The sequence below is a fragment of the Gambusia affinis genome, linkage group LG06 (genome assembly GCF_019740435.1).
Source record: "Gambusia affinis linkage group LG06, SWU_Gaff_1.0, whole genome shotgun sequence".
NCBI classification, from domain to species: Eukaryota; Metazoa; Chordata; class Actinopteri; order Cyprinodontiformes; family Poeciliidae; genus Gambusia; species Gambusia affinis.
The window spans coordinates 17,346,191-17,365,674 of record NC_057873.1 but is presented as its reverse complement, the minus strand read 5'-3'; the positions used below and the strand labels follow the sequence as shown (position 1 = coordinate 17,365,674).

General features: G+C 37.1%; 1 protein-coding gene across 1 annotated transcript; it reads left to right on the top strand.

Annotated features, from left to right (window-relative positions):
• The first annotated feature begins 745 nt into the window (after positions 1-745).
• stard10 (StAR-related lipid transfer (START) domain containing 10) lies at positions 746-19,100 on the top strand. The gene is made up of 8 exons (XM_044120176.1): positions 746-1,175; positions 1,275-1,423; positions 1,498-1,675; positions 12,062-12,209; positions 12,353-12,456; positions 17,126-17,243; positions 17,731-17,783; positions 18,818-19,100. The coding sequence occupies exons 3-8, from the start codon at positions 1,517-1,519 to the stop codon at positions 19,022-19,024; spliced, it is 789 nt and encodes a 262-aa protein (XP_043976111.1). The 5' UTR covers positions 746-1,175; positions 1,275-1,423; positions 1,498-1,516; the 3' UTR covers positions 19,025-19,100.
• Positions 19,101-19,484: the final 384 nt, after the last annotated feature.

The following is a 19,484-nucleotide window of genomic DNA, read 5'->3' as shown; positions in this document are numbered from 1 at the left end:
AAAAATAATGAAAAAATCTATAATAGATACTGTAAACATAGGTAAATTTTTTTGAAGGGGTATGTAGCTTCTGTGGCTCTAAACAACTTTTGGTTAGGCAGACTGAAGACAAAAATAAACCAGACATTTTGGCAAAATACTGCAGTCTTTTGCAAAATTAACAATATTTGATAATACAGTATTAAAATTTCATGGAGGCAGGAAAGGGGTGTATAAAAATGATTTATAGTTACGCAACATAATAAAAATAGTAGAAAAAGACATAAAGGACAAAATACTACATTGTAATACATTTAAATATATGAATTGTACTCCATAGAAACAGTGAAATCCTCCCAAGAGAAGCCAATAAGCGGCAGGCTTTTCCAAAGTTAAAAAGCAAATGATGCGGCTAATATTGGTCTTGTATTTTACTAAAAACTTTTTTTCTATATATGAGTTTAATTGGACAACATAAATTAAGTTGTTGCTTAACTGAAACAGCATTCAACTGGATGTTGAATCAGAAAAAAATAAAGCTTCTTTCTATGGCCAATTAACCTGGCAAATAATTTCAAAATTCCAGCTATGTGCTTCTGAAAGCAGCTTAAGCACCACTTTAGAAGTGAGGCTGCACTTCATGCATTTAAGAAAATAAACAACTTTCCAGACCGAATAAAAAGTTTTCAGAAAAGAAAATGGCATCCAAACTAAGCTAACAAGAAGAGTTAAAGTGTCATGTCTGTAACTGTTTGAATTTTGCCCTGAAGCGTTTTTCTAGTCTAGTCATCTAAACGCCACACGTGTGCATGTGTAGCTGTGAGCGTTACGAGGAGCACCTGAAGGTAACACGGGGAGGTGCAATTTCAGTGTAGCTTTCCCTGCGTCGCTCGGTTTCTCCTCCTCCTCCTTCCCCTTTTATTTCTCTTGCCTGCATCTCCACCACCACCTGCTACAACTGTACCGCAGACATGGAGACCTTCCGCTAATTGCTGTAAAGTGACGGGAATAAACATCTGAAAGAAAAGGCAAAAGGGGAGACAACGAGGGCTGAGGATCAGGGAGTTGGACCATAGAGCTGGAAGGAGGCTGAAAGAAGGGGTGACAAGCGGAAAGACAGAAACATATGGTTGGACAGAAAGACGTTTTATTTTACTGAGGACTGCCGAAGCGGACAGAAACTTCTTCGACTACCGGTATAATATTCGCTCATGTCATTTCCCCTCTAACTTGTTCGCTTTAGCTGTGTGTACACACCTGTGCGAGGCTGTGTAGTCACACCTCTGTTTCATTAGTTTGTTCAAGGAGGATTGCGGTGTTTGGACCTGCCTGGACGCGCGCGCACACACGCTCACAGAGAGCATCAAAAGACGCGGTGCAGGCTTACAAACGCTTCCTGCACGGGGGGGATTTAATTAGACAACTTATTGGCACAGAAGAGGAGGTAATAGCTTCGGTTTCTTGATTTCTCGTTGACATAAAGCTGTGTTTTCCAGTGAGAGTCTCCTCCTCCCGCAGCTTCTCACAGCAGCAAGCCATGTCTGGCCAGACAGTGACCATCCCGGACGACAGGGCGTTCGCCAGCTTCAAGGCGGAGTGCCTGTGCGAAGAGGGCTGGACCATGACCTACACCAAGGGGGGCATCACGGTGTGGACCCAGGTGCTGGAGGAGGGCAAATCCGTCCATAAAATTAAGGTGAGGCGACTTGAGTCTGTTTTTTTTTTTTTTTTTTTTTTTTTTTTTGTTGTTTTTTTTAAATCTACACTGGTATCTGAGTAAATTCCAATATCATCTAAAAGTAGATTTATTCAAGGAGACTAGTATTTTTAGAATCAATTAAATTTCCCACAAAACTGGAAATTTACCAAAGACAAATTTAAAAATGAGTTTTATTACAGAAATATTTTGTTATGGCCTGGAAGCCTGTGGATCTGACATTTGTCCAGCAGACAGTGACCTGCACCCTGCATACCTAACCATGTATTTTCAGTAATGAAGCTGGCTGTATCCAAGGGAATTAATGAAAGTTCAGTGGAAGTAAAACATGTTTCAGGAACAGAAGTACATTAGCAACAGGGATAACCAAGCATTGTGAGGACATTAAACAAAACATATTCAAGACGTCATGAGAGGTGTACAAAGGGGATTTCAGCTGCAGCAGTAGATTGAAGAGCTACCAAAAGCATACATGCCAAGAACATGGGTACATCCCGGAGCTAAGCCACTCTTGAAACAGAGACTATGTCATAAGTGTCGTACCTGAGTAGTAAAAGGACTGGACAGTTGCTCGGTTGTCCGAAGCCCTTTTTTGAGATCAAAGTAAGTTTTGGATTTCTTATGGAAATTGAGATCACAGAGTCTGGAGGAAGAGTGGAGAATACAGAATCCTGGAAGTTTAAGGATTAGTGTAGCGTTTCAACAGTCTGCGATGATTTTGGGAGCCATGTCATCTGCACCGTGCTTTATTTTAGCAAGTTCAACATCTACTCAGCCATCTCCCAGAAAATTTTAGATTTTTAGATCTCACCATGCTTCTTTCTGCTGACATGCTTTATGGATAGGCTGATTTAATTTCCCAGCAGGACTTTTCACACATTCAAAACTACCAGTACCTGGTTGGATGATCATGATGTTACTGCTTGATTGGCCAGAAAACTGGCCAGCCCTAGACCCCAAAGAGAATCTCTGACATGTTGACAAGAGACACCAGAACAATGCAGATGCTGTCAGCCCCAGGCTTCCTGAACACTTCATTGGGGACACAAATTGATAACCTTTATGCCACACTGCATCGATGCAGCAATTTATGCAAAAGAGCCAAAACTCCCAGACCAAATACTGGCATTTCTTTAACAAAACTTATTTTTAATTGAGTTTGTGTAATATTCTAATTTTTTGAGACACTGAATTTTTGGTTTTCATATTTTTAAAACGTCATTATTTAAATTAATACCTGAAATGGAATAATCATCTGTGTGAAATGAATCTTTATGACACTTTAAGTATTCTTTGAACCGAATACTTAAAGTAAATTATCTGTTTGATCCACTGAGATGGACCCGTAAAAAGAAAGTAAAAGTCCATTCTTTATTCATGATTGGTCCATAAAACATGAATAAAAGGAAAGTTGAGGCATCAGCACATTTACACTCCAGTCGTACAATCTGGATGCAGGGAAGAGCGCTGCTAAATTCCCATGTGATCTAAAGTGCTGACATGCTTTAACTGCTGCTGCTGCTTTTTGCTGCATGGACCATAGTTGTTTGCCATGTTAAAGCTGACTCAAAGGAAGAGTTCCAAAACAAACAAAACTATATGTCATCCATTTGCAATCATGGAAGATTAGGTGGAAGTAATTTTTTTTATACAACAACTGTCCAGGAAAGCCTTGACTGCAACGTCCTGTTATAAATGTTTATAGTGATGCTGATGCAACTCTGATGCACTCTATGGGAAAATTCCCCTTATTTAACAGAAGTGAGAGCAGGTGGGAAAACGTAAGAGGCAAGTTTATTTTCCCAGAGATAAATCAACTACTGTTAGTAAAGCTAGTGTGTTGCAGAAGTATTCATACCCCTGGAGGTTTTTCATATTTTGTCCCCTAGCAAGTAGTAGTATAGAATTAAGAATCATATAACTGTGAAGAACATGTAAGAGCTTAGATGGTTCTTTCATGAATACAAGCCATAAAACATGTGATGTGCATCTGTATTTGACACCTTTTGCCTAATGTTGACTTCAAAAGTGTAGTTCATTAGGAATGGAGCCTTTTTGTGTGTAACAAAAGTTCAGTGTATATACAGCTGTAACTTGGTACAGTTGTACCTTACATAAAATGGGACTTTATGGGAGAGGAAATGAGATCTGGTCAACATTTGCTAAGATTTGTGCACGGGAGAAAACCTAACATTGTATATCATCTTCAAAACACCAACCACATGGGGAAACATAGTGATGGCAGCATTATGCTCTGGGTAGATTTAGTTTTAGACTGACCAGAAAAATGCAGGACATTCCTGGTAGGCTGCACCAGAATTGAGATTTCACGCATAAGTTCACCTTTCAGCAGGATAAAAGCCCTAAACATACAGAGGTACAAGGGACTAATTTGGTTCCTGCTTTGTGGTCACTATGGTTCAGTGGAAAGAGTCTTGCAACACGAAAGTTGTGGGTTTGATTCCAGCTTCTTTCTACCACATGTCAGTGTGCCCCTGGTCATGGCACTTAACCTTAAGCTGTGTATCAATGAATGAATGTGTGCGTGTGCATTTGTAAGTATGATCGGAGGAATCTGGATCTCGTGTTAAGTGCTTTGAGTGGTCGGTATGACTAGAAAAGCACTGTACAAATTCAGTCCACTTATGTTGTGTTAGAATGGATGACTTGTTGCAAGACTTAAAAATGTTCTGTTTATTGACACTCCTAATCCAATCAGATTGTGATTCAGGTCTGTAGCAAAGAAACCTGGGCAGAAATTTGAATTTGTAGCTATGCTAAGGACTTCAATTGTACTACAGTAACACCGCAGCTGGCATTACAGTAAAAGTTTGTTAGTCTGGGGTCTGAATACTTGCATGCTACACTTATCAGCTGTTGTTTGCAAAAAAACCAACAAAAAAGCAAAAACAGAGCATCAATATTTTTCCTGCATTTGTTTTATTATTTTACCTCAGTAAACCACATTAAAGCTTCTTGATGTAATATGAAAAACTGTGAAAATATTCGAGTGGCATAAGCACATTTACAAAGTAATTCTTCACATTTGAGTCCAAATTAAAACATTTTCTAGAGTTTACTTCATATTCAAAAGCACACACTAACATTTTTCAAGGCTACAGTAGGTTTTCTTTTTTTATTAGTTACTTTTTCAACATTTTATTTGCTCAAATTCTTTATCCTTTGAACTCATCCACTCAATTCATTTGGATTATGTAGCAGCAGTGTGGGGAGTTGTGTAAATAAATGCATATCTGTTAGTCATACAATGCTGATCAAGCATAATGGAGCAAAAATCATCTCTTTGCAGTACAGTGCAGAATCTGCTGTTGTGGTGCATTGATAAGGACGCAGTTTTTTTTAATTATTCCAACAGCAAGCATTGGTTGTTGATGGTGAAAAAAAGAGACAAACAAATTCTGTGACAGACAAAAATCTGGAAATGTGTTCAAATAAAGTTTGAAGTCAGCACTTCTCACACAGACATGCACATATCTTTTGTATCTTCCTTAGGAAGAAAAGACACACGGCTTGAAACTTTAGAATTTTGCAGATATGATGTAGGGTTGACACACTTGTTCAAAAGATGTCACAGATGGACTGTTTCTATGATTTTCACACTATAAAGTGGTCTGGTTCAATAACTTGGTGCTAAAATGTCGTCTCTTTGCACGTATGAGCTGCTGGGAAGTTTTTACTCCAATCATAAAGAGAAATGTTTCTCTTTGATTTAGGCGGCACAAGATATTCTGAAGTTTAATTTCACTACTCTCAACAACATAACCATGCTGAAAAAGGGTCTATTGTCTATTGCAGTATTGATGACTGAGTTTTAATTTATTCACCCAGGTCATGTGGTTAGATCTACCTTTCTAGAAAGAAGGCAAGCAGATATTTACTGTAATTAAAAGTAACAGATTTGGCAGTTGGTCAAAACAATCATAATGCTTATTTATGAAAACTGTGAATTTTTTTTTTTTTTTTCGTAGTGGCATAACTTTTGTTCAGCAAAAGAAAATCAAGCCTTGAAGCTCATACAAAAAAAGTGAAGGGTAGAAAATGGATGATGATTCACTTCTTTTGCTTGTATTGTTTAGCATTGTAACGTTCATGAAACTGCTTACATTTTCACAAACTTTTTGATACCTCTTTGTGTTGTACCGATAAAATGTCTGCCTCTTCCCAGAAATGAATCAGAGTATGACAATTGTTCATTGTAACAAAACAGGATATTTGGATGATATAGTAGCCATCAGTCAGTTAATGTGAAGAACTTGGGCAAATATGCAGTGAGCAAACTCTGTTATCTCCTTCAACTGTTTCTCATTTGTCCTAGTGGTTGATGGTGCAGCATGACAACCTTTTCTGTACTTTAGTAATACTTTAATCTGTATGTTAAAGCACTCTCGTATAAATTTAAAAATGTATACTCTTGCTAGCTAGGGGTATAAATTGATTCATGCTACATACCCCCAGTCCCATGCCACTAATGAAAATAAAAATACTTTTTAAGGATGTGGATATTTACACGAGAAACATGAAGTAAAAACAATTCTGCCTACTGAACACAAAGGGATTTCTAATTGGCTAATAACTCTTTTTCATGGGCAACATGTTGTAATTATCTTAACTTATGCAGAAAACCATGAACCAACCTCATTTTCCTATTTATTATACTTTGAGCAGACTAAGCAGGTGTAAAGAAAGCACCTTTTCACTTTAAATAGAATAGATGACTGCAATCAGCAGTTTTCTAAGTCAAAGTTAGCCAAAAGTATATTTAAATTGGGAGAAACTGGGATGTCAAAAAATTGTAATCATGTAATACTGATCCAGTAATGAAGGGATCAAGTTATGCTCAATGTTTTCTTTGTTAGAGGACTACAATTTCCTCAGTGCACCAGTCTTGAAAATTGGCCTGTACAGTAGCTGACAGTAATGTGATCTTTCAGTACTGGTTGGGACAGTAAGCAAACAGAATGGGTTTAGACGTATCAGCAGTCCTTTTTCCTGCCGTTGTATCCGGGTCTCAAGAGCACGAGTTAACCACCAGGTGTTTACTTTGTTAAATAAATTGATCTGTGCATACATGGGTGTGTGTCTAAGTGTATTATCTTCATACGCAGAGGGGGATCCAACATCACACCATGAATTGGGATCTTACCCGGGATACAAGCGCTCATTGATTTTGGGATAACATAATCAACACGGTGCAAGTCTGCTACATTGGCGTGTTAACTCTTTGTATGTCCATTATATGAATGCAAAGGAACAAATCTTATTTATGCTTTTTTTAATTACTTACACCAGCTGTATTTTCTAATGACAGCTGTAGTTTGCAAACAGTTACACACACACACACACACACGTTAGTCATTTGGGTTGAGCCTCTGTTTAAACTGCCTCTTATCTTTATGTAAATATGACGGTAACCTGAGCTTGCCTTTTACATTGTATGATATTGTCTCAACTTTTGTTTCGGGGCTCGAACAATTGATCTTCCACTCTACAATGGACAGTACTATTATTGAGCCTTCGTCCGTTTAGTAGTCTTTGTCCTTTGTACACGTTTTAGGAGGCTGACAATCAGCAATACTACAAATACAGCTGTTCTATTTATAGACAGAATAAAAGGCTGTAGTTTTGGTGATGTATGTAGAATAATTAATGGGAGCGATGAGTTATCTGGACCTAAATCCTTCGATTTGCATTTTTCTTTACAATTAGAAATTGCAAAGAAAAATGAAAATTAGGACTATCATGAGTTATTAGTGTGCTAAATATCGTAATAGCTACATTTATAATTTACCTGTTCTATTCATCAATTATGACTCTAAGGTGCAGCAGTAGGCACCGTCACCGTCATCCATTCACCTCACGTATCTAGAAATGTGCTGATCAGAATCATGTGGGAGATTCAGATTTTTATTTCCAAATTATAAGATGATATAAAAATACCAAAAAATGGTATAAATAATTCAGTTTAGAAAGTGAGTAAAGCTTCAGATCTTTATCAGAGATTTTATTTTCATACAGGCAAATGTAATAGATATACATCGCCAAGTTAAAACATGAATGTAAATAATTTATGAATCTGTAGAAAGTGTGGAAAAAATAATTGGCAGACGTAGCTGTGTCTGCATTCATCTGCCTCTTTGTGACAGATTTGTAATAAAAATATATAACATGCATATAAACATAACAATGACCTGTTATTATATATATCTGCAGTAGTTGTAGGTGATGGTGTCCTTAGTTCCAACAGCTTGACTTGGCATGTTTTCTGGTATTCCAAATTCTAATTACCCAAGTATGACTGTCTTCTAATCACAGGTTAATTGCAGAAACCTTATTTTAGTCGCTTTAACATGTAAGCTGAGAAGGTTTACAGCTCTGTCATCAAAATCAGAACTGTGGTTGCTGTTGGTTTAGACATTTTGGTTTAGACTTTTAGGTTATGAATAATAAATGTTTTATTCTGTTTGCATAGACTGACTGCAGCTGTCTGAGTTGAGTGATTCCTCTTTTTTCATAACTAAAGCAGGCAGTTACTTGAAGAATATATGTTCTCGTTTTTGCTACTTTTGTGCATTTAATTATTGTAACATAAATTTTAGTATAACACTACAGAAACACCTGCCCAGGCAAACACTAACACACAAAAAAAGAGCCTTCTGGGATTGTCCTTTTCTATGCAGATGCAGAGGGAAGCTCTGCACCAAGCATCCCCAGAATTGTTTTTGGCGGGTTTGTATCATCTCTCAAAAGAAGATGACGAGAGCTGACAAGTTTGTAGGAGGAAGAGTAGGTATGAGAGGGAAAAGGGGAAAAAAGTGTCTCATGAAGGAACCAAAGGAAAGAAGGAAAAGTTGGTAGGTTGAGTTACATGAGAGGGGAAAAGGGATTGTTGGGTGTGTGGTGTGGGTGGATGCTATACTGTGGATAATCATAAGCAACTGGATAAATCTCTGTTTTTGGTCTTCACTCTGGCTTTTGGACCTTACTGAACCCTGTTTCACCCGCTTCTTTTCCCCCTTCACTCTGAGCTTCCTATGCTGAGTTTACTGAATTAGTATGTAATAGAATTACACCGATTTGTTCTTAGCAGGGTGTATGTCTTCATTTTCTACTGAATGCCTTTTGCCCTTTCACTTCTTCTCTTTCACTTTTTTTATTCAATTGTCCTCCTTCTCCTGTTTCAGTTTGCTTGTGGATTCAACACATTCTTTATTCCCACTGGGTTTTTTGTTTTGTTTTTTGACCTACCGCACCTTGGATTTGGCAATCCATCTACGTGCAAGTGCTCACACACATACACACGCACACAGCCATGCAAACATTGACGATTATGTTGTTGGCTATTAAACATAGCAAGTTGCAAGTACTGAGGCATTGTTTCTGCTATTCTATTGAAGATATGTCAGACATATTTTGTCTGTGTGCGATTCTTAAGTAGTTTGAAGGGGAAAATGGTTGTTCACATCACATAAAGATGTGACTTTACACAACTTTACACATTAGAATGTGTAAAGTTTATTCAAAAATATTGGACCTTTTTACTGAGATTATAAAGCGGGACCTTCTTGTTGCAAGTCAACAGCACTAATAATTGCTCCACAATGCCAAACCAGAGGTTTTCTACCTCAGTTCAATCACCTGCTGGAGCAGTTAATGGGAAATCTCTTAACCTCTAGTTGTATAAGAATGACACTAATTGTGTCATTCATATTTTCTTATTTGATGGTTTACAGACGGTAAAAGCAACTTTCTGTCACCTTTCACTGAACGTCGCCTGCTGTGTCTAGCCGTTGTCTTTAACACGTGATCACAAGTATGCCTTGTATGTGACTTGGTGTCTTGTGCTCTCTGTGGTTACTTTTGCTTCAAAGCACAAACACAACCACCTCCTTGCCACAGCATTTGTGTGAAACACAATTTAAAAAAGCTGGATTGTTTGTATTTATTTATTTATTCTTAAACCAAAAAGTGACTGACCAGCTGCTGTGCTCCCCTGGGGTTTGTTTTAATATCTGACAATATTTTCTTAGAAAATAGTTTCTAAGAAATAATAATTTTTAATATATTTTGATCTCTGTTCTTGGTCAGGCTTTTGAGTATTATTTAACCAGCTATCATGCATGCCTTCAAAAACATTTAGTTACACTTTCCTTTTCATGGCAAAGCTCTTAGTTGTGGTACATTCTTTTAGCAATGCTTTCTTTTACCTGAGCTTGATATTATTATCCCTAATATTAATCACATGAATGATTAATATTCATGTTAATCATTCATTTGTTGTATCTTAGTCTAAGGGCTGCATATTTGATGTAAATCTAAGTGGTTTGACAGTTAAAGTGAGTGTATGTGACTTCCTGTTACATTTCACACGCTTCAAGAGTTATGCATGCCTGTTTTATATTTTAAGCTTTGCAAAACATTTTTCAAGCATGTTTACTGCTAGTCAAAAATAACATTTACATATCATTCAGTTGCTTTAGATCTTTGCATGAAGGAAAAAAAAACATTTATCAAGGAAGACTATAAAAATTCCAAATAGGAATGATTTGTGAAAACGGGTTTTATGTGGCTACATACCCAAATGCTGCTCAAATTTAAAATGTAACAAAATGCTAAGCATTTCTAGACGAGGATTATGCTGCTCACTTTGTTTAATTGGTTCTTTTAAAACATGGGGACCTTATTTAATGCACAAAATGCTTTAATTTGGTGAAAGGGTTAGGGTTAAGCCGATCACCATTAATTCATCACCATTCTATTGTAATACAGTATGTTGCTTGAAGTGGGTTGTCTGGCTCAAACCTTCCTTGAAAACGTCTATATATGAAACTCAACACATGTTGCTGCTTAACTTGTGCCTTTACACCATTATTGAGTAATTGATATAGATTCTGAATTTCACTCTTAACATTACATCCCAGAAGATGTTAAAAGATTTGCAAACCATTCTGCAGTCTTTATGCTTCTGTTTACAGATTTTTCAAGCTGTTTGTACTGGTCAGCAATTATAGTTGAAGTTACTTGTTCATGTCTAAGAGAGTACTGGAGATGTTATATTATGTCGTCACAGAACAGTTTGATATTAGTCTAAAAGGGGAGCCTATATGCTATTTTTATTAAACAGTGAGTTCTTCTGGAACTCGCACTGTTTTGAGGTTTAAAATGAGTATTCATCTATTCAAAGAGCTTTCCTAGCAGTAATGAGCATAATTTTTCTAATGAATTCCCAGAAGATGTTAAAAGATTTGCAAACCATTCTGCAGTCTTTATGCTTCTGTTTACAGATTTTTCAAGCTGTTTGTACTGGTCAGCAATTATAGTTGAAGTTACTTGTTCATGTCTAAGAGAGTACTGGAGATGTTATATTATGTCGTCACAGAACAGTTTGATATTAGTCTAAAAGGGGAGCCTATATGCTATTTTTATTAAACAGTGAGTTCTTCTGGAACTCGCACTGTTTTGAGGTTTAAAATGAGTATTCATCTATTCAAAGAGCTTTCCTAGCAGTAATGAGCATAATTTTTCTAATGAATCCCTCGGGGAACGGGAAGAAACAGATGGATTAAGACAGGCTGCCTTCTCAACTGATTAGTATTGGGACTTTAAATCTTCTGGGACAGACTGGGTCCATTTCTTTCTCATTTGCTTGTCTTCTCTTGCTCACTTTCTGTCTGTTTCACAAGTGCTGTCCTTCATTGATCTCTTCATTTCTGCGGATTCTTTCACTTGCCGCCACTCCATTGTACTTGTTGATATTATTGGGATGCGTCTCTGTGACAGTTGTAACTCCAAATGGATGAATGACATTATGCTTACATCTTGTGATCAATTCTGAAACACTGCTTTTTCCAAATAGTAGAAGTTAGCTATCCAACAATAACAGCTGATGTCTAAACACTTCCACATCACATAGGTGTGTTTGTGGAAATTTCTCTACAAGATCCTGTTCATTTGTATTCCTCTTTTCAGCAATATTGTATGTTAATGCTTAGATTTTTGCAGATAAATCTGACCTTTTCATATTTGCCTTTTTCAGGTGGCAGGAGTGGAGCAAAACTTTCGATCTGAAATGAGTCAGTGTCTGCTGGATCACTTTTCAGCTTTTTATGTAGTTAAAATGGAAAACAATACGTCACTTTCTTCTACTACACAGTTTATCTAAAGATTTATCTATCTATTATGCAGTACTTTATGTTGGTCTATCATATGAAATTCTGTTAACAATTGAAAAGATTCAGGAAGTTTTAAGTTTTACGAGGCACTGTAGAGTGAAGAAATAATCCATTCCATTACTCCTGTGTGCTTTTTTTCTTTATAGCCTCATGATGGATGTTCTCTTTCTTTTAGTGTCGTATGGTATGTAAGGACGTGCCGGCTGAGACGATGTACGATGTTCTCCATGACATTGAATACAGAAGAAAGTGGGACTCAAATGTCATCGAGACCTTTGATATTGGGAAGCTCACAGTGAATGCAGATGTTGGATACTACTCATGTACGTTGCACTGGTCTTTCTAAACATTGTTTTTCTTTATATGGATGAATGGATTTGTGTAGTGAGGGGAAGTGGTCACATAGTGAAATGTATATTATTGTTCAACGGTTTGTTTTATTGGAGATGCATTGTTTGTTTTAAAGGGAAGTGTCCGAAACCTCTCCGGAACCGGGACGTCATCACGCTTCGCTCCTGGCTGCCAATAGGGAAGGATTACATCATCATGAACTACTCTGTTAAGCATTCCGTACGTATGGACAACCATATACAGTGAATCCTTTTATAACCTTTTTATGTTGCACATAAATGTGAATACAGCATTTTGAAATAAAAGGAACAAAGTAGATGATGGTTGGCTCGGCTGAAAAAGTATTTGCCCACTTTACGAAGGGCATTGTAGTGCATGAATGTCTTTGTGATGCAAACCTTTCATGGGACACTTAGAATTTCACTCATTTTGTAGAGAAGCTTTCCATCCAGGAAGAAGAGACAGCTTGGCATCTGTCCAGAGAGATGAAACTTTCTATCCCTTGAAGCTTTTACTGTAGATGTATTATGTGCCAGCACTGCTTCACTTTCCCTGCAAGATCATTAATCTGATACAGTTGCACACTGTACATTATGACTTTGGCTACTAAACATACTTTCTAAGAACTTGACCTATTTAATATCAAGTGGTAGTAGAACAAACGGTGTTTAGAGAACATAAAGATTTGCTGATAAATTGGCAGCTTTTCCTATGTGGAACTGAGCTCCTAATCATCTTCTGTCACCAAGTATGTTTCAACAAAATTAAAGTGTTTATTACAAACTAGTTGGCTAACACTGATGAGGCAGTGAGCTTTGTAAAATTTGAACAAACAAATGTGTGAGATGTGTGAGGTTTTCTTAGTAATGTTGAGGTCAAGTGGTTCTGCTGTCAAGATTTTTTTACTCTCTTTCTAAATAGCACATTGCCTGAACTTGTTCAGCATTTTATTTAGTCTAGATGACTCCAAAGAGCTTTGCTCTACATTCAGTCATTAACCTGTTCTCACTCGCATTCAGATGGTTGGTGATGGTCACCAACAGGCAAGGCAGGTGAAGTATGTAGGCCAAAGTCACAACGATTGAGTCTGACGGGGTTCGAACCTGTAAATCTCTGGTTACAAGATGAACTCCTTCCACCTTGGCCCCATTCTAGTTTTGTGATTCCCTATTTTGGTGTCGAAACAGCACTCGACCTCTGAAGGTGAGCAGCAAAATCTAGTTCGTCAGCATGTGGGGCATGGATGAGCTATGTTTTTTTTTGTGAATCTCACATGTGGATAATTGGCAACACCTCAGGGTTGTTGTGCTTCTTAAAATATTCTTAAATTTTTGTCTCTCTGTATGGTAGCCAAACCAGTCCTAGTTAGTAAATCTCAAAATATCAACCACTTAAATTCTTCCCTTCTTCCCCAAATGCAGCTTGATGCCAATTGTTCCCCAAATAAACAACATGCACATACCACTCATGTAAAATAAGAGAAAACATGACTCATAAGACAAGTCCACCTTCTTCTATTGCTTCATGGTTCAACTCTGAGACTAAATGTCCATTACTCACCCTTTCAGGACAGCCACAGATTGATCTGTGGCTACTGGCTAAGCAGCAGTAAACTGTATTGTGCAGGCTGGCCTCCAATCCACATGAACGTCATCTGTTACGACAGCTTTTGTTAGCCAATGACCCCTGCAGACTGGGAACGCCCCACCAGGCCTGTACTTTTCATTGACTCTGTCATCTTAGTTTGGCTCTTGTCAATCTCAATCAGATCTTTAACTTTTTGATTTATTTATTTCTAATACATCAACTATAAGAAAAGATTTGTCGATGGCGTAAGAATGACATCGACAAATGTCATTCTTGCATGAATGACATTTGTCGATGTTACATGACATTTTACTTATCATTAGTCATAAGCCTGTAGAGTTAACACTAGACACTAAAGATTTCTCATTGTTCAGCTTTCTATTGACTGCATGTCAGCCTTTGAGAAACTTTGAGGTGATTTCTTGATTACTAGTGAAAGTTACATGAAAGTATAGTTAGATATAACTATAGCAATTAATTTGTCAGAATGTATTATCTTTGTTATTTTTATAGAGCAGGTTTCTGAAATTGGTACAAATTGTATATTTGGGTACTTTGTAATGTGACTCCAACTTGAAATACAATTTTTGCTATGCTTTCTGTATGAAACAACATGGGAGCTTAGTAGCTTTTTCATGCATGGTTAATTTGTAAGTCAAATTTTTGGTGACTTATCAAAGAAAATTTTTTCTTTTGAGAAAGAGTCTGGTAATGGGCTGAAAAGCAGCCAAAACTAAAAGAAAAACCGTGTATTGAAGTTTATGCGGTTTAAAGCAGCCCTGCACAGATGGAATTGCACAGTTTGTCATGTAGTTAGTCAGGATACATATTTAGTACCTTTCAGTTATTGGTCCTTTTATCTGTTGGGACAATCAGTACATGTTTTAAAAAGATTTAGTTTGTGGCAGTCCATGAGGAACCATTGATTAAGACCGCTTTATCAGATTAAGAGAGGGTTTGACTGTTTGGCATGAAGCATAAAAGAAACTAGAGATTATGTCTGCATGCTAAAAATAATTAAAAGTTTCTAAATAACTTTTATAAGGTATTTAGTCTCCTGGTCCTTCACTCCTATCCTCTCTGTCTCATTCGGAGTTATACTCCCCAAAACAAAGTTTACAGAAGCATAAGAGATTTCATGTGACTGTTAACTCTGGACTTCTGGCTTGCCTTCCGCATTCCTGCCTCAATTAGAGTTTACGGACATAATACAGTCCGTGTCCGTGAATGAATGTTTGTGTGAGGCTGTGTGACTTGACAAAGTCACTGTTGCTGATCAGTTGAACTTCAGACTTACAGTATGGAAGACTGTTTAACTTATTAATCTCAATGAATGTGACATTGATTTTAAAATAAACCAATGATGTAGACAGGCATGCCTAAAACACAGTGAAATACAGATAAATTAGGGAATGGAAGAAAATAATATTGAATTAATTAAGTCTTTGGTTAAATTTTTAATGGAAAAGTGAATTACTTTTATTTGTTGTAGATACAAAAATATCTTCCTCTTTTTGTTTCCACTCAGCTTTAACATCACATGAATGCTCTGACAACCCCTCTGAAGTTCAGTTCTTTCTGCTATTCCTTTTGCATTCTTGTTGTAATATTACCTACTGCAGATCTTTATTTATTGTAATTTAACTTGAGAATGAATTTAATGACTCTTTGTCTTCTATAGTCTACCAAATTAGACCTGTCACTGTTTTTCCAGCTGCAGTAAAGAAAATCAAAGTAAGGAACAAACTTAATGTTTGGCTCCAACATTTTTGGAAGAAATCAGAGGAATTGTCCCAAGTTTTTTTGTTAAGGCAGTATGTGATGTGTTAAATGTCAGTTCTGCTAATGGTGATGTAAACTCTTCAATGTAGTTTCAAAACCTTGACCTGAATCTTATAAAAACGAGAGAATGGATGGGTTATGTCATTATGTTCTTTTTTTAATCTGCAAAGTGAAATGGGGAAATGGGCTGTGAGTGTTCACTTTGGTAATGTTTGCATGTCTCATTTTGACCAAAGCATGTCAGACATTGAATTTGAGAAATGAGATCCAGTTGTAACAAAAATGTTCAGTGTGTTTTATAAACAGCTTGCATGTCGGGACAAATTCAGATGTGCAGCAGTCACACAGCAGAATTGTCCCTGAAAATATCTGACACTACTTGATATCTGCTCAAGGTCATTTTTAGTTGTCTTCATACTGAAGGACTGATTAGAGCTCACAACCAGAGACTTTCTGTCAGGACAAAGGTTTATTGCACAGTGTGAATCTGACATTTTAAGATTTAAAGTTTCCTTTTTGGTTCCCTTCTATATAAATCTTAATTTTTGGAGACTTCTTTTAGCATCTTACGGTCCTCTCTCAGAATGAACTTGCTTGTACAGCCAGACTCGGCCATGTTGGCAGTTGCTTATAATGTCCTCCAGTTTTACACCAATTTCCATACAGTGAAACTCAATTTTAAAACAACTCCTATTGATCAGATAAAATTCAATGAATATTTTGAGGTTTTTATCTTTGTAACACCAAAAACTCTGCTTTCAAATAACTAATCCTGCTAATAGTCAGTTAACAGGATTAGTTATTAATCAATTGATCAAGGCATAAGATATAGTGTCGGTATCTGCCGGATGTCAGAGAGATATAGTTCAACTTAAATGCCCATTAGCTCAGAAGATGATGCTGTTTGGGTTCTGAGAGTCCTGCAGATGATTCATGAACCAAGCTGCCAAGGTGTGCTCAGCAGAAATTCCTATACTGCAACCTGTTAGTAGAGAAGAGGAGATGCCAAACATAAGCATCAGATTTCTGAAAAAAACATAAAGCAGGGATATGAAGTTCCTCTCTGCTAAGAGTTTCCATCTCCGTGCTGCTCTGGGTGCTTCTTTAGTGCTCTGCAGTGAGCCTTTTCCAGTCAGTGCTGTCTAACCAGCTCTGTATGTCATTATAGTGAATAATTATCTCAGCTCTGTAGCTAAAGAAGTTAGCAGTAAAATAATACAGTATGCTGCAGTGTGTATAGCTTTTAGTGCCTTGTCTTGTGCATTGGATTTCAAATGAATGTAAAACTATAGGAATTTAAAAAACACATTTCAATATGCTTGCTGCAAACATGACAGATTATTTGATAAAATGTCTGGAAAAGCTTTGAATAAATGTATTATTTTTTTTATACAGGTATTGTACCCTCATTGAATACAAAAAAATGTTGACTCCATTCTCACAGATAATAAAATGCAGGGGTATTATCCAGTTTTGTTGTGCCCTTAATCTAAACATAAATTTATTGTTGTCTTCACAGAAATACCCTCCTAAAAAGGACATGGTGCGAGCTGTTTCCCTTCAGACGGGCTACATGATTCAGAGCCAGGGACCAACCAACTGTACCCTCACTTATATGGCCCAAGTAGATCCACGAGGTAAATAACACATGCACACACACACACACACACATACTGCAGCAAAATCAGTGGACAGCCTCTTTCAAAAGTGCAGAGATGCTGCACATAATGATGAAAAAAAGAGATGCTCCCTCCTCCAGGTGCTAATGCAGGCTGCATAAATTATTCATTCATTTACCTTTATGTTCAAATGTGTCGTCCTGGTAACCATATCAAGAAGATTTGCGGCTTGATCCGTCTATTTTTATATCCCATTCAGATTTTCTGTTTATATTGTTAGTACTTGCATGCAGGTGCTTCTTGCTTAGATCTCAAGAATGACCTCTTCCTGATGTGTTTGTGTGGATGCAACAAGAATCAAGTTACTAAGATTCTCTTTCATGTGTTTGATGTGAAATGCAATGAAAGAAAACCTAACATTCTTCTTCAAGCCACCTGCCCCATCCCTCATCAACCTCTTTCTTGTCTTATTCTGGCTTACCGAGCTCCTTCTTTCTTTTTACAGGCTCATTACCCAAGTGGGTTGTCAACAAATCTTCTCACTTCCTCGCTCCCCGCGTAAGTCATGCACATATTAACACGGATCCTGTGAGTGTCTTGTGCATTTGTCCAAATGGTAGTCTTTCGTCTTGACGGTACGTCACAGCACATGGGTTGTCACGGTGGGAATTATATGCCTGCTTAAAAGAACAATCTATGTAGCTCATTTCTGAAATGTGGGTTTGCTTAGGTTGTTACTGAGAAGGCTGTTTAAATTTGTGTTGAAAGAATGGGACTGACTGCTGCCATGATCAGTGAAGAGCAGCTTAAATAGATCTGCAAGGTAGAAACATAGAGATGAATTGAATTGATTTACGCATTCCATTTCAGCTTCTAATAGCATCCTGTGTGTTTTCTTTCATTGGAAACACAATCGGAAATGTGTGAAGTTACCTTAGTGGTAGGTTCTAATTATACAAGATGCTTTATATAAATATTTGCAGTTTTAGAGCTCAGAAGATCTCTGGTTTATCTGCTCATTCTTCATCACTTCATTCTTCATTGTGTAGATTTGGGACAGACGGAGTCTTTAAATACTGTACTGCTTTAGTTTTCAGTTTGCACCGAGTCAGTTACTATGAATCGTTATTAGATAACATGCAAATTGCAAACTTATTCTGAATAAATTTACATGGAAGCCCAAGTGCCAGGAGTGCCTCAACTAAAAGATTGCATTGATGCATTTCTCAACAAAAGCTTTTAAAATAAAGAAATGTTAGTTACAGAAATTCAGTAAGCAATAGAAACACCTGACAAAAATATTCAGCAAGACTAAAGCAGCAAAGTCAAATTCAAAAGTTTTGCCTGACACAAAATGGCTAACCACGAATGCATGTTTCACATGATCACTTCTGCTTCCAACTGTACTATCACTTAAATTTAATCTGCAGAGCTGCTTCAGTCCTCAACACAAATGCATTTCATGTCTGGTGTCAATCCAGTCCACCTTGTTTTTCGATAGAAATGGCAGGCTGTTGGTATAATCCGTGGAAATATGTGTAATATTAAACAAAACTGATTTTCATTTTTTTTATTTCTGTCCTTTGTTCTAGGCAATGAAAAAGATCAGCAAAGCCTGTCTGAAGTATGCAGAGTGGAAGCAGAAACATGGGCCTAACTTCAAGCCCTGGCTGTACCCTGAACAGACCACGTTAGCTACAATCCCTCTCTCAGAGCTGAGCACTCAGCGCGCGGAGAGCCTGGAGAATATCGACGAGAGCTCTTTGGCCGAGACTAATGAGAGGGAAGACAGCGACTAAACCAAACATGTTCATACAAACAGCAATGCAGGGATACATAAATGCTTAATAAATGTCCCATCATTACATGTATGTATATGTGATTCTGTCTGTACATTGGATATTGGTCATGAAATGCATATGCAAACATATCAATGAGGGTAAATATGTGGCTATTCATGCACACGGACAAACTTTACCAACTCAGTCACATTTACATACATGTTGTATGAACACAGACACATCACATAAACAAGGAGCACAAACAATACTATTAGAACTAAATAAAATATCATTTGATGTGTTCAAAGTAGCAGTAAAGTTTATTTTTTTTCTTTTTAAAGGGAAGTCGTTTTCTATTGCAGAGTTTCATACCAAATATATACATAGATTCTTGCTGTAGCACTTAGACTTTCAAAACCTTTACACATCTTGTCGCCTTGTAACCACAAATGTCTTTGTATTTTATTGAATCTTTTTG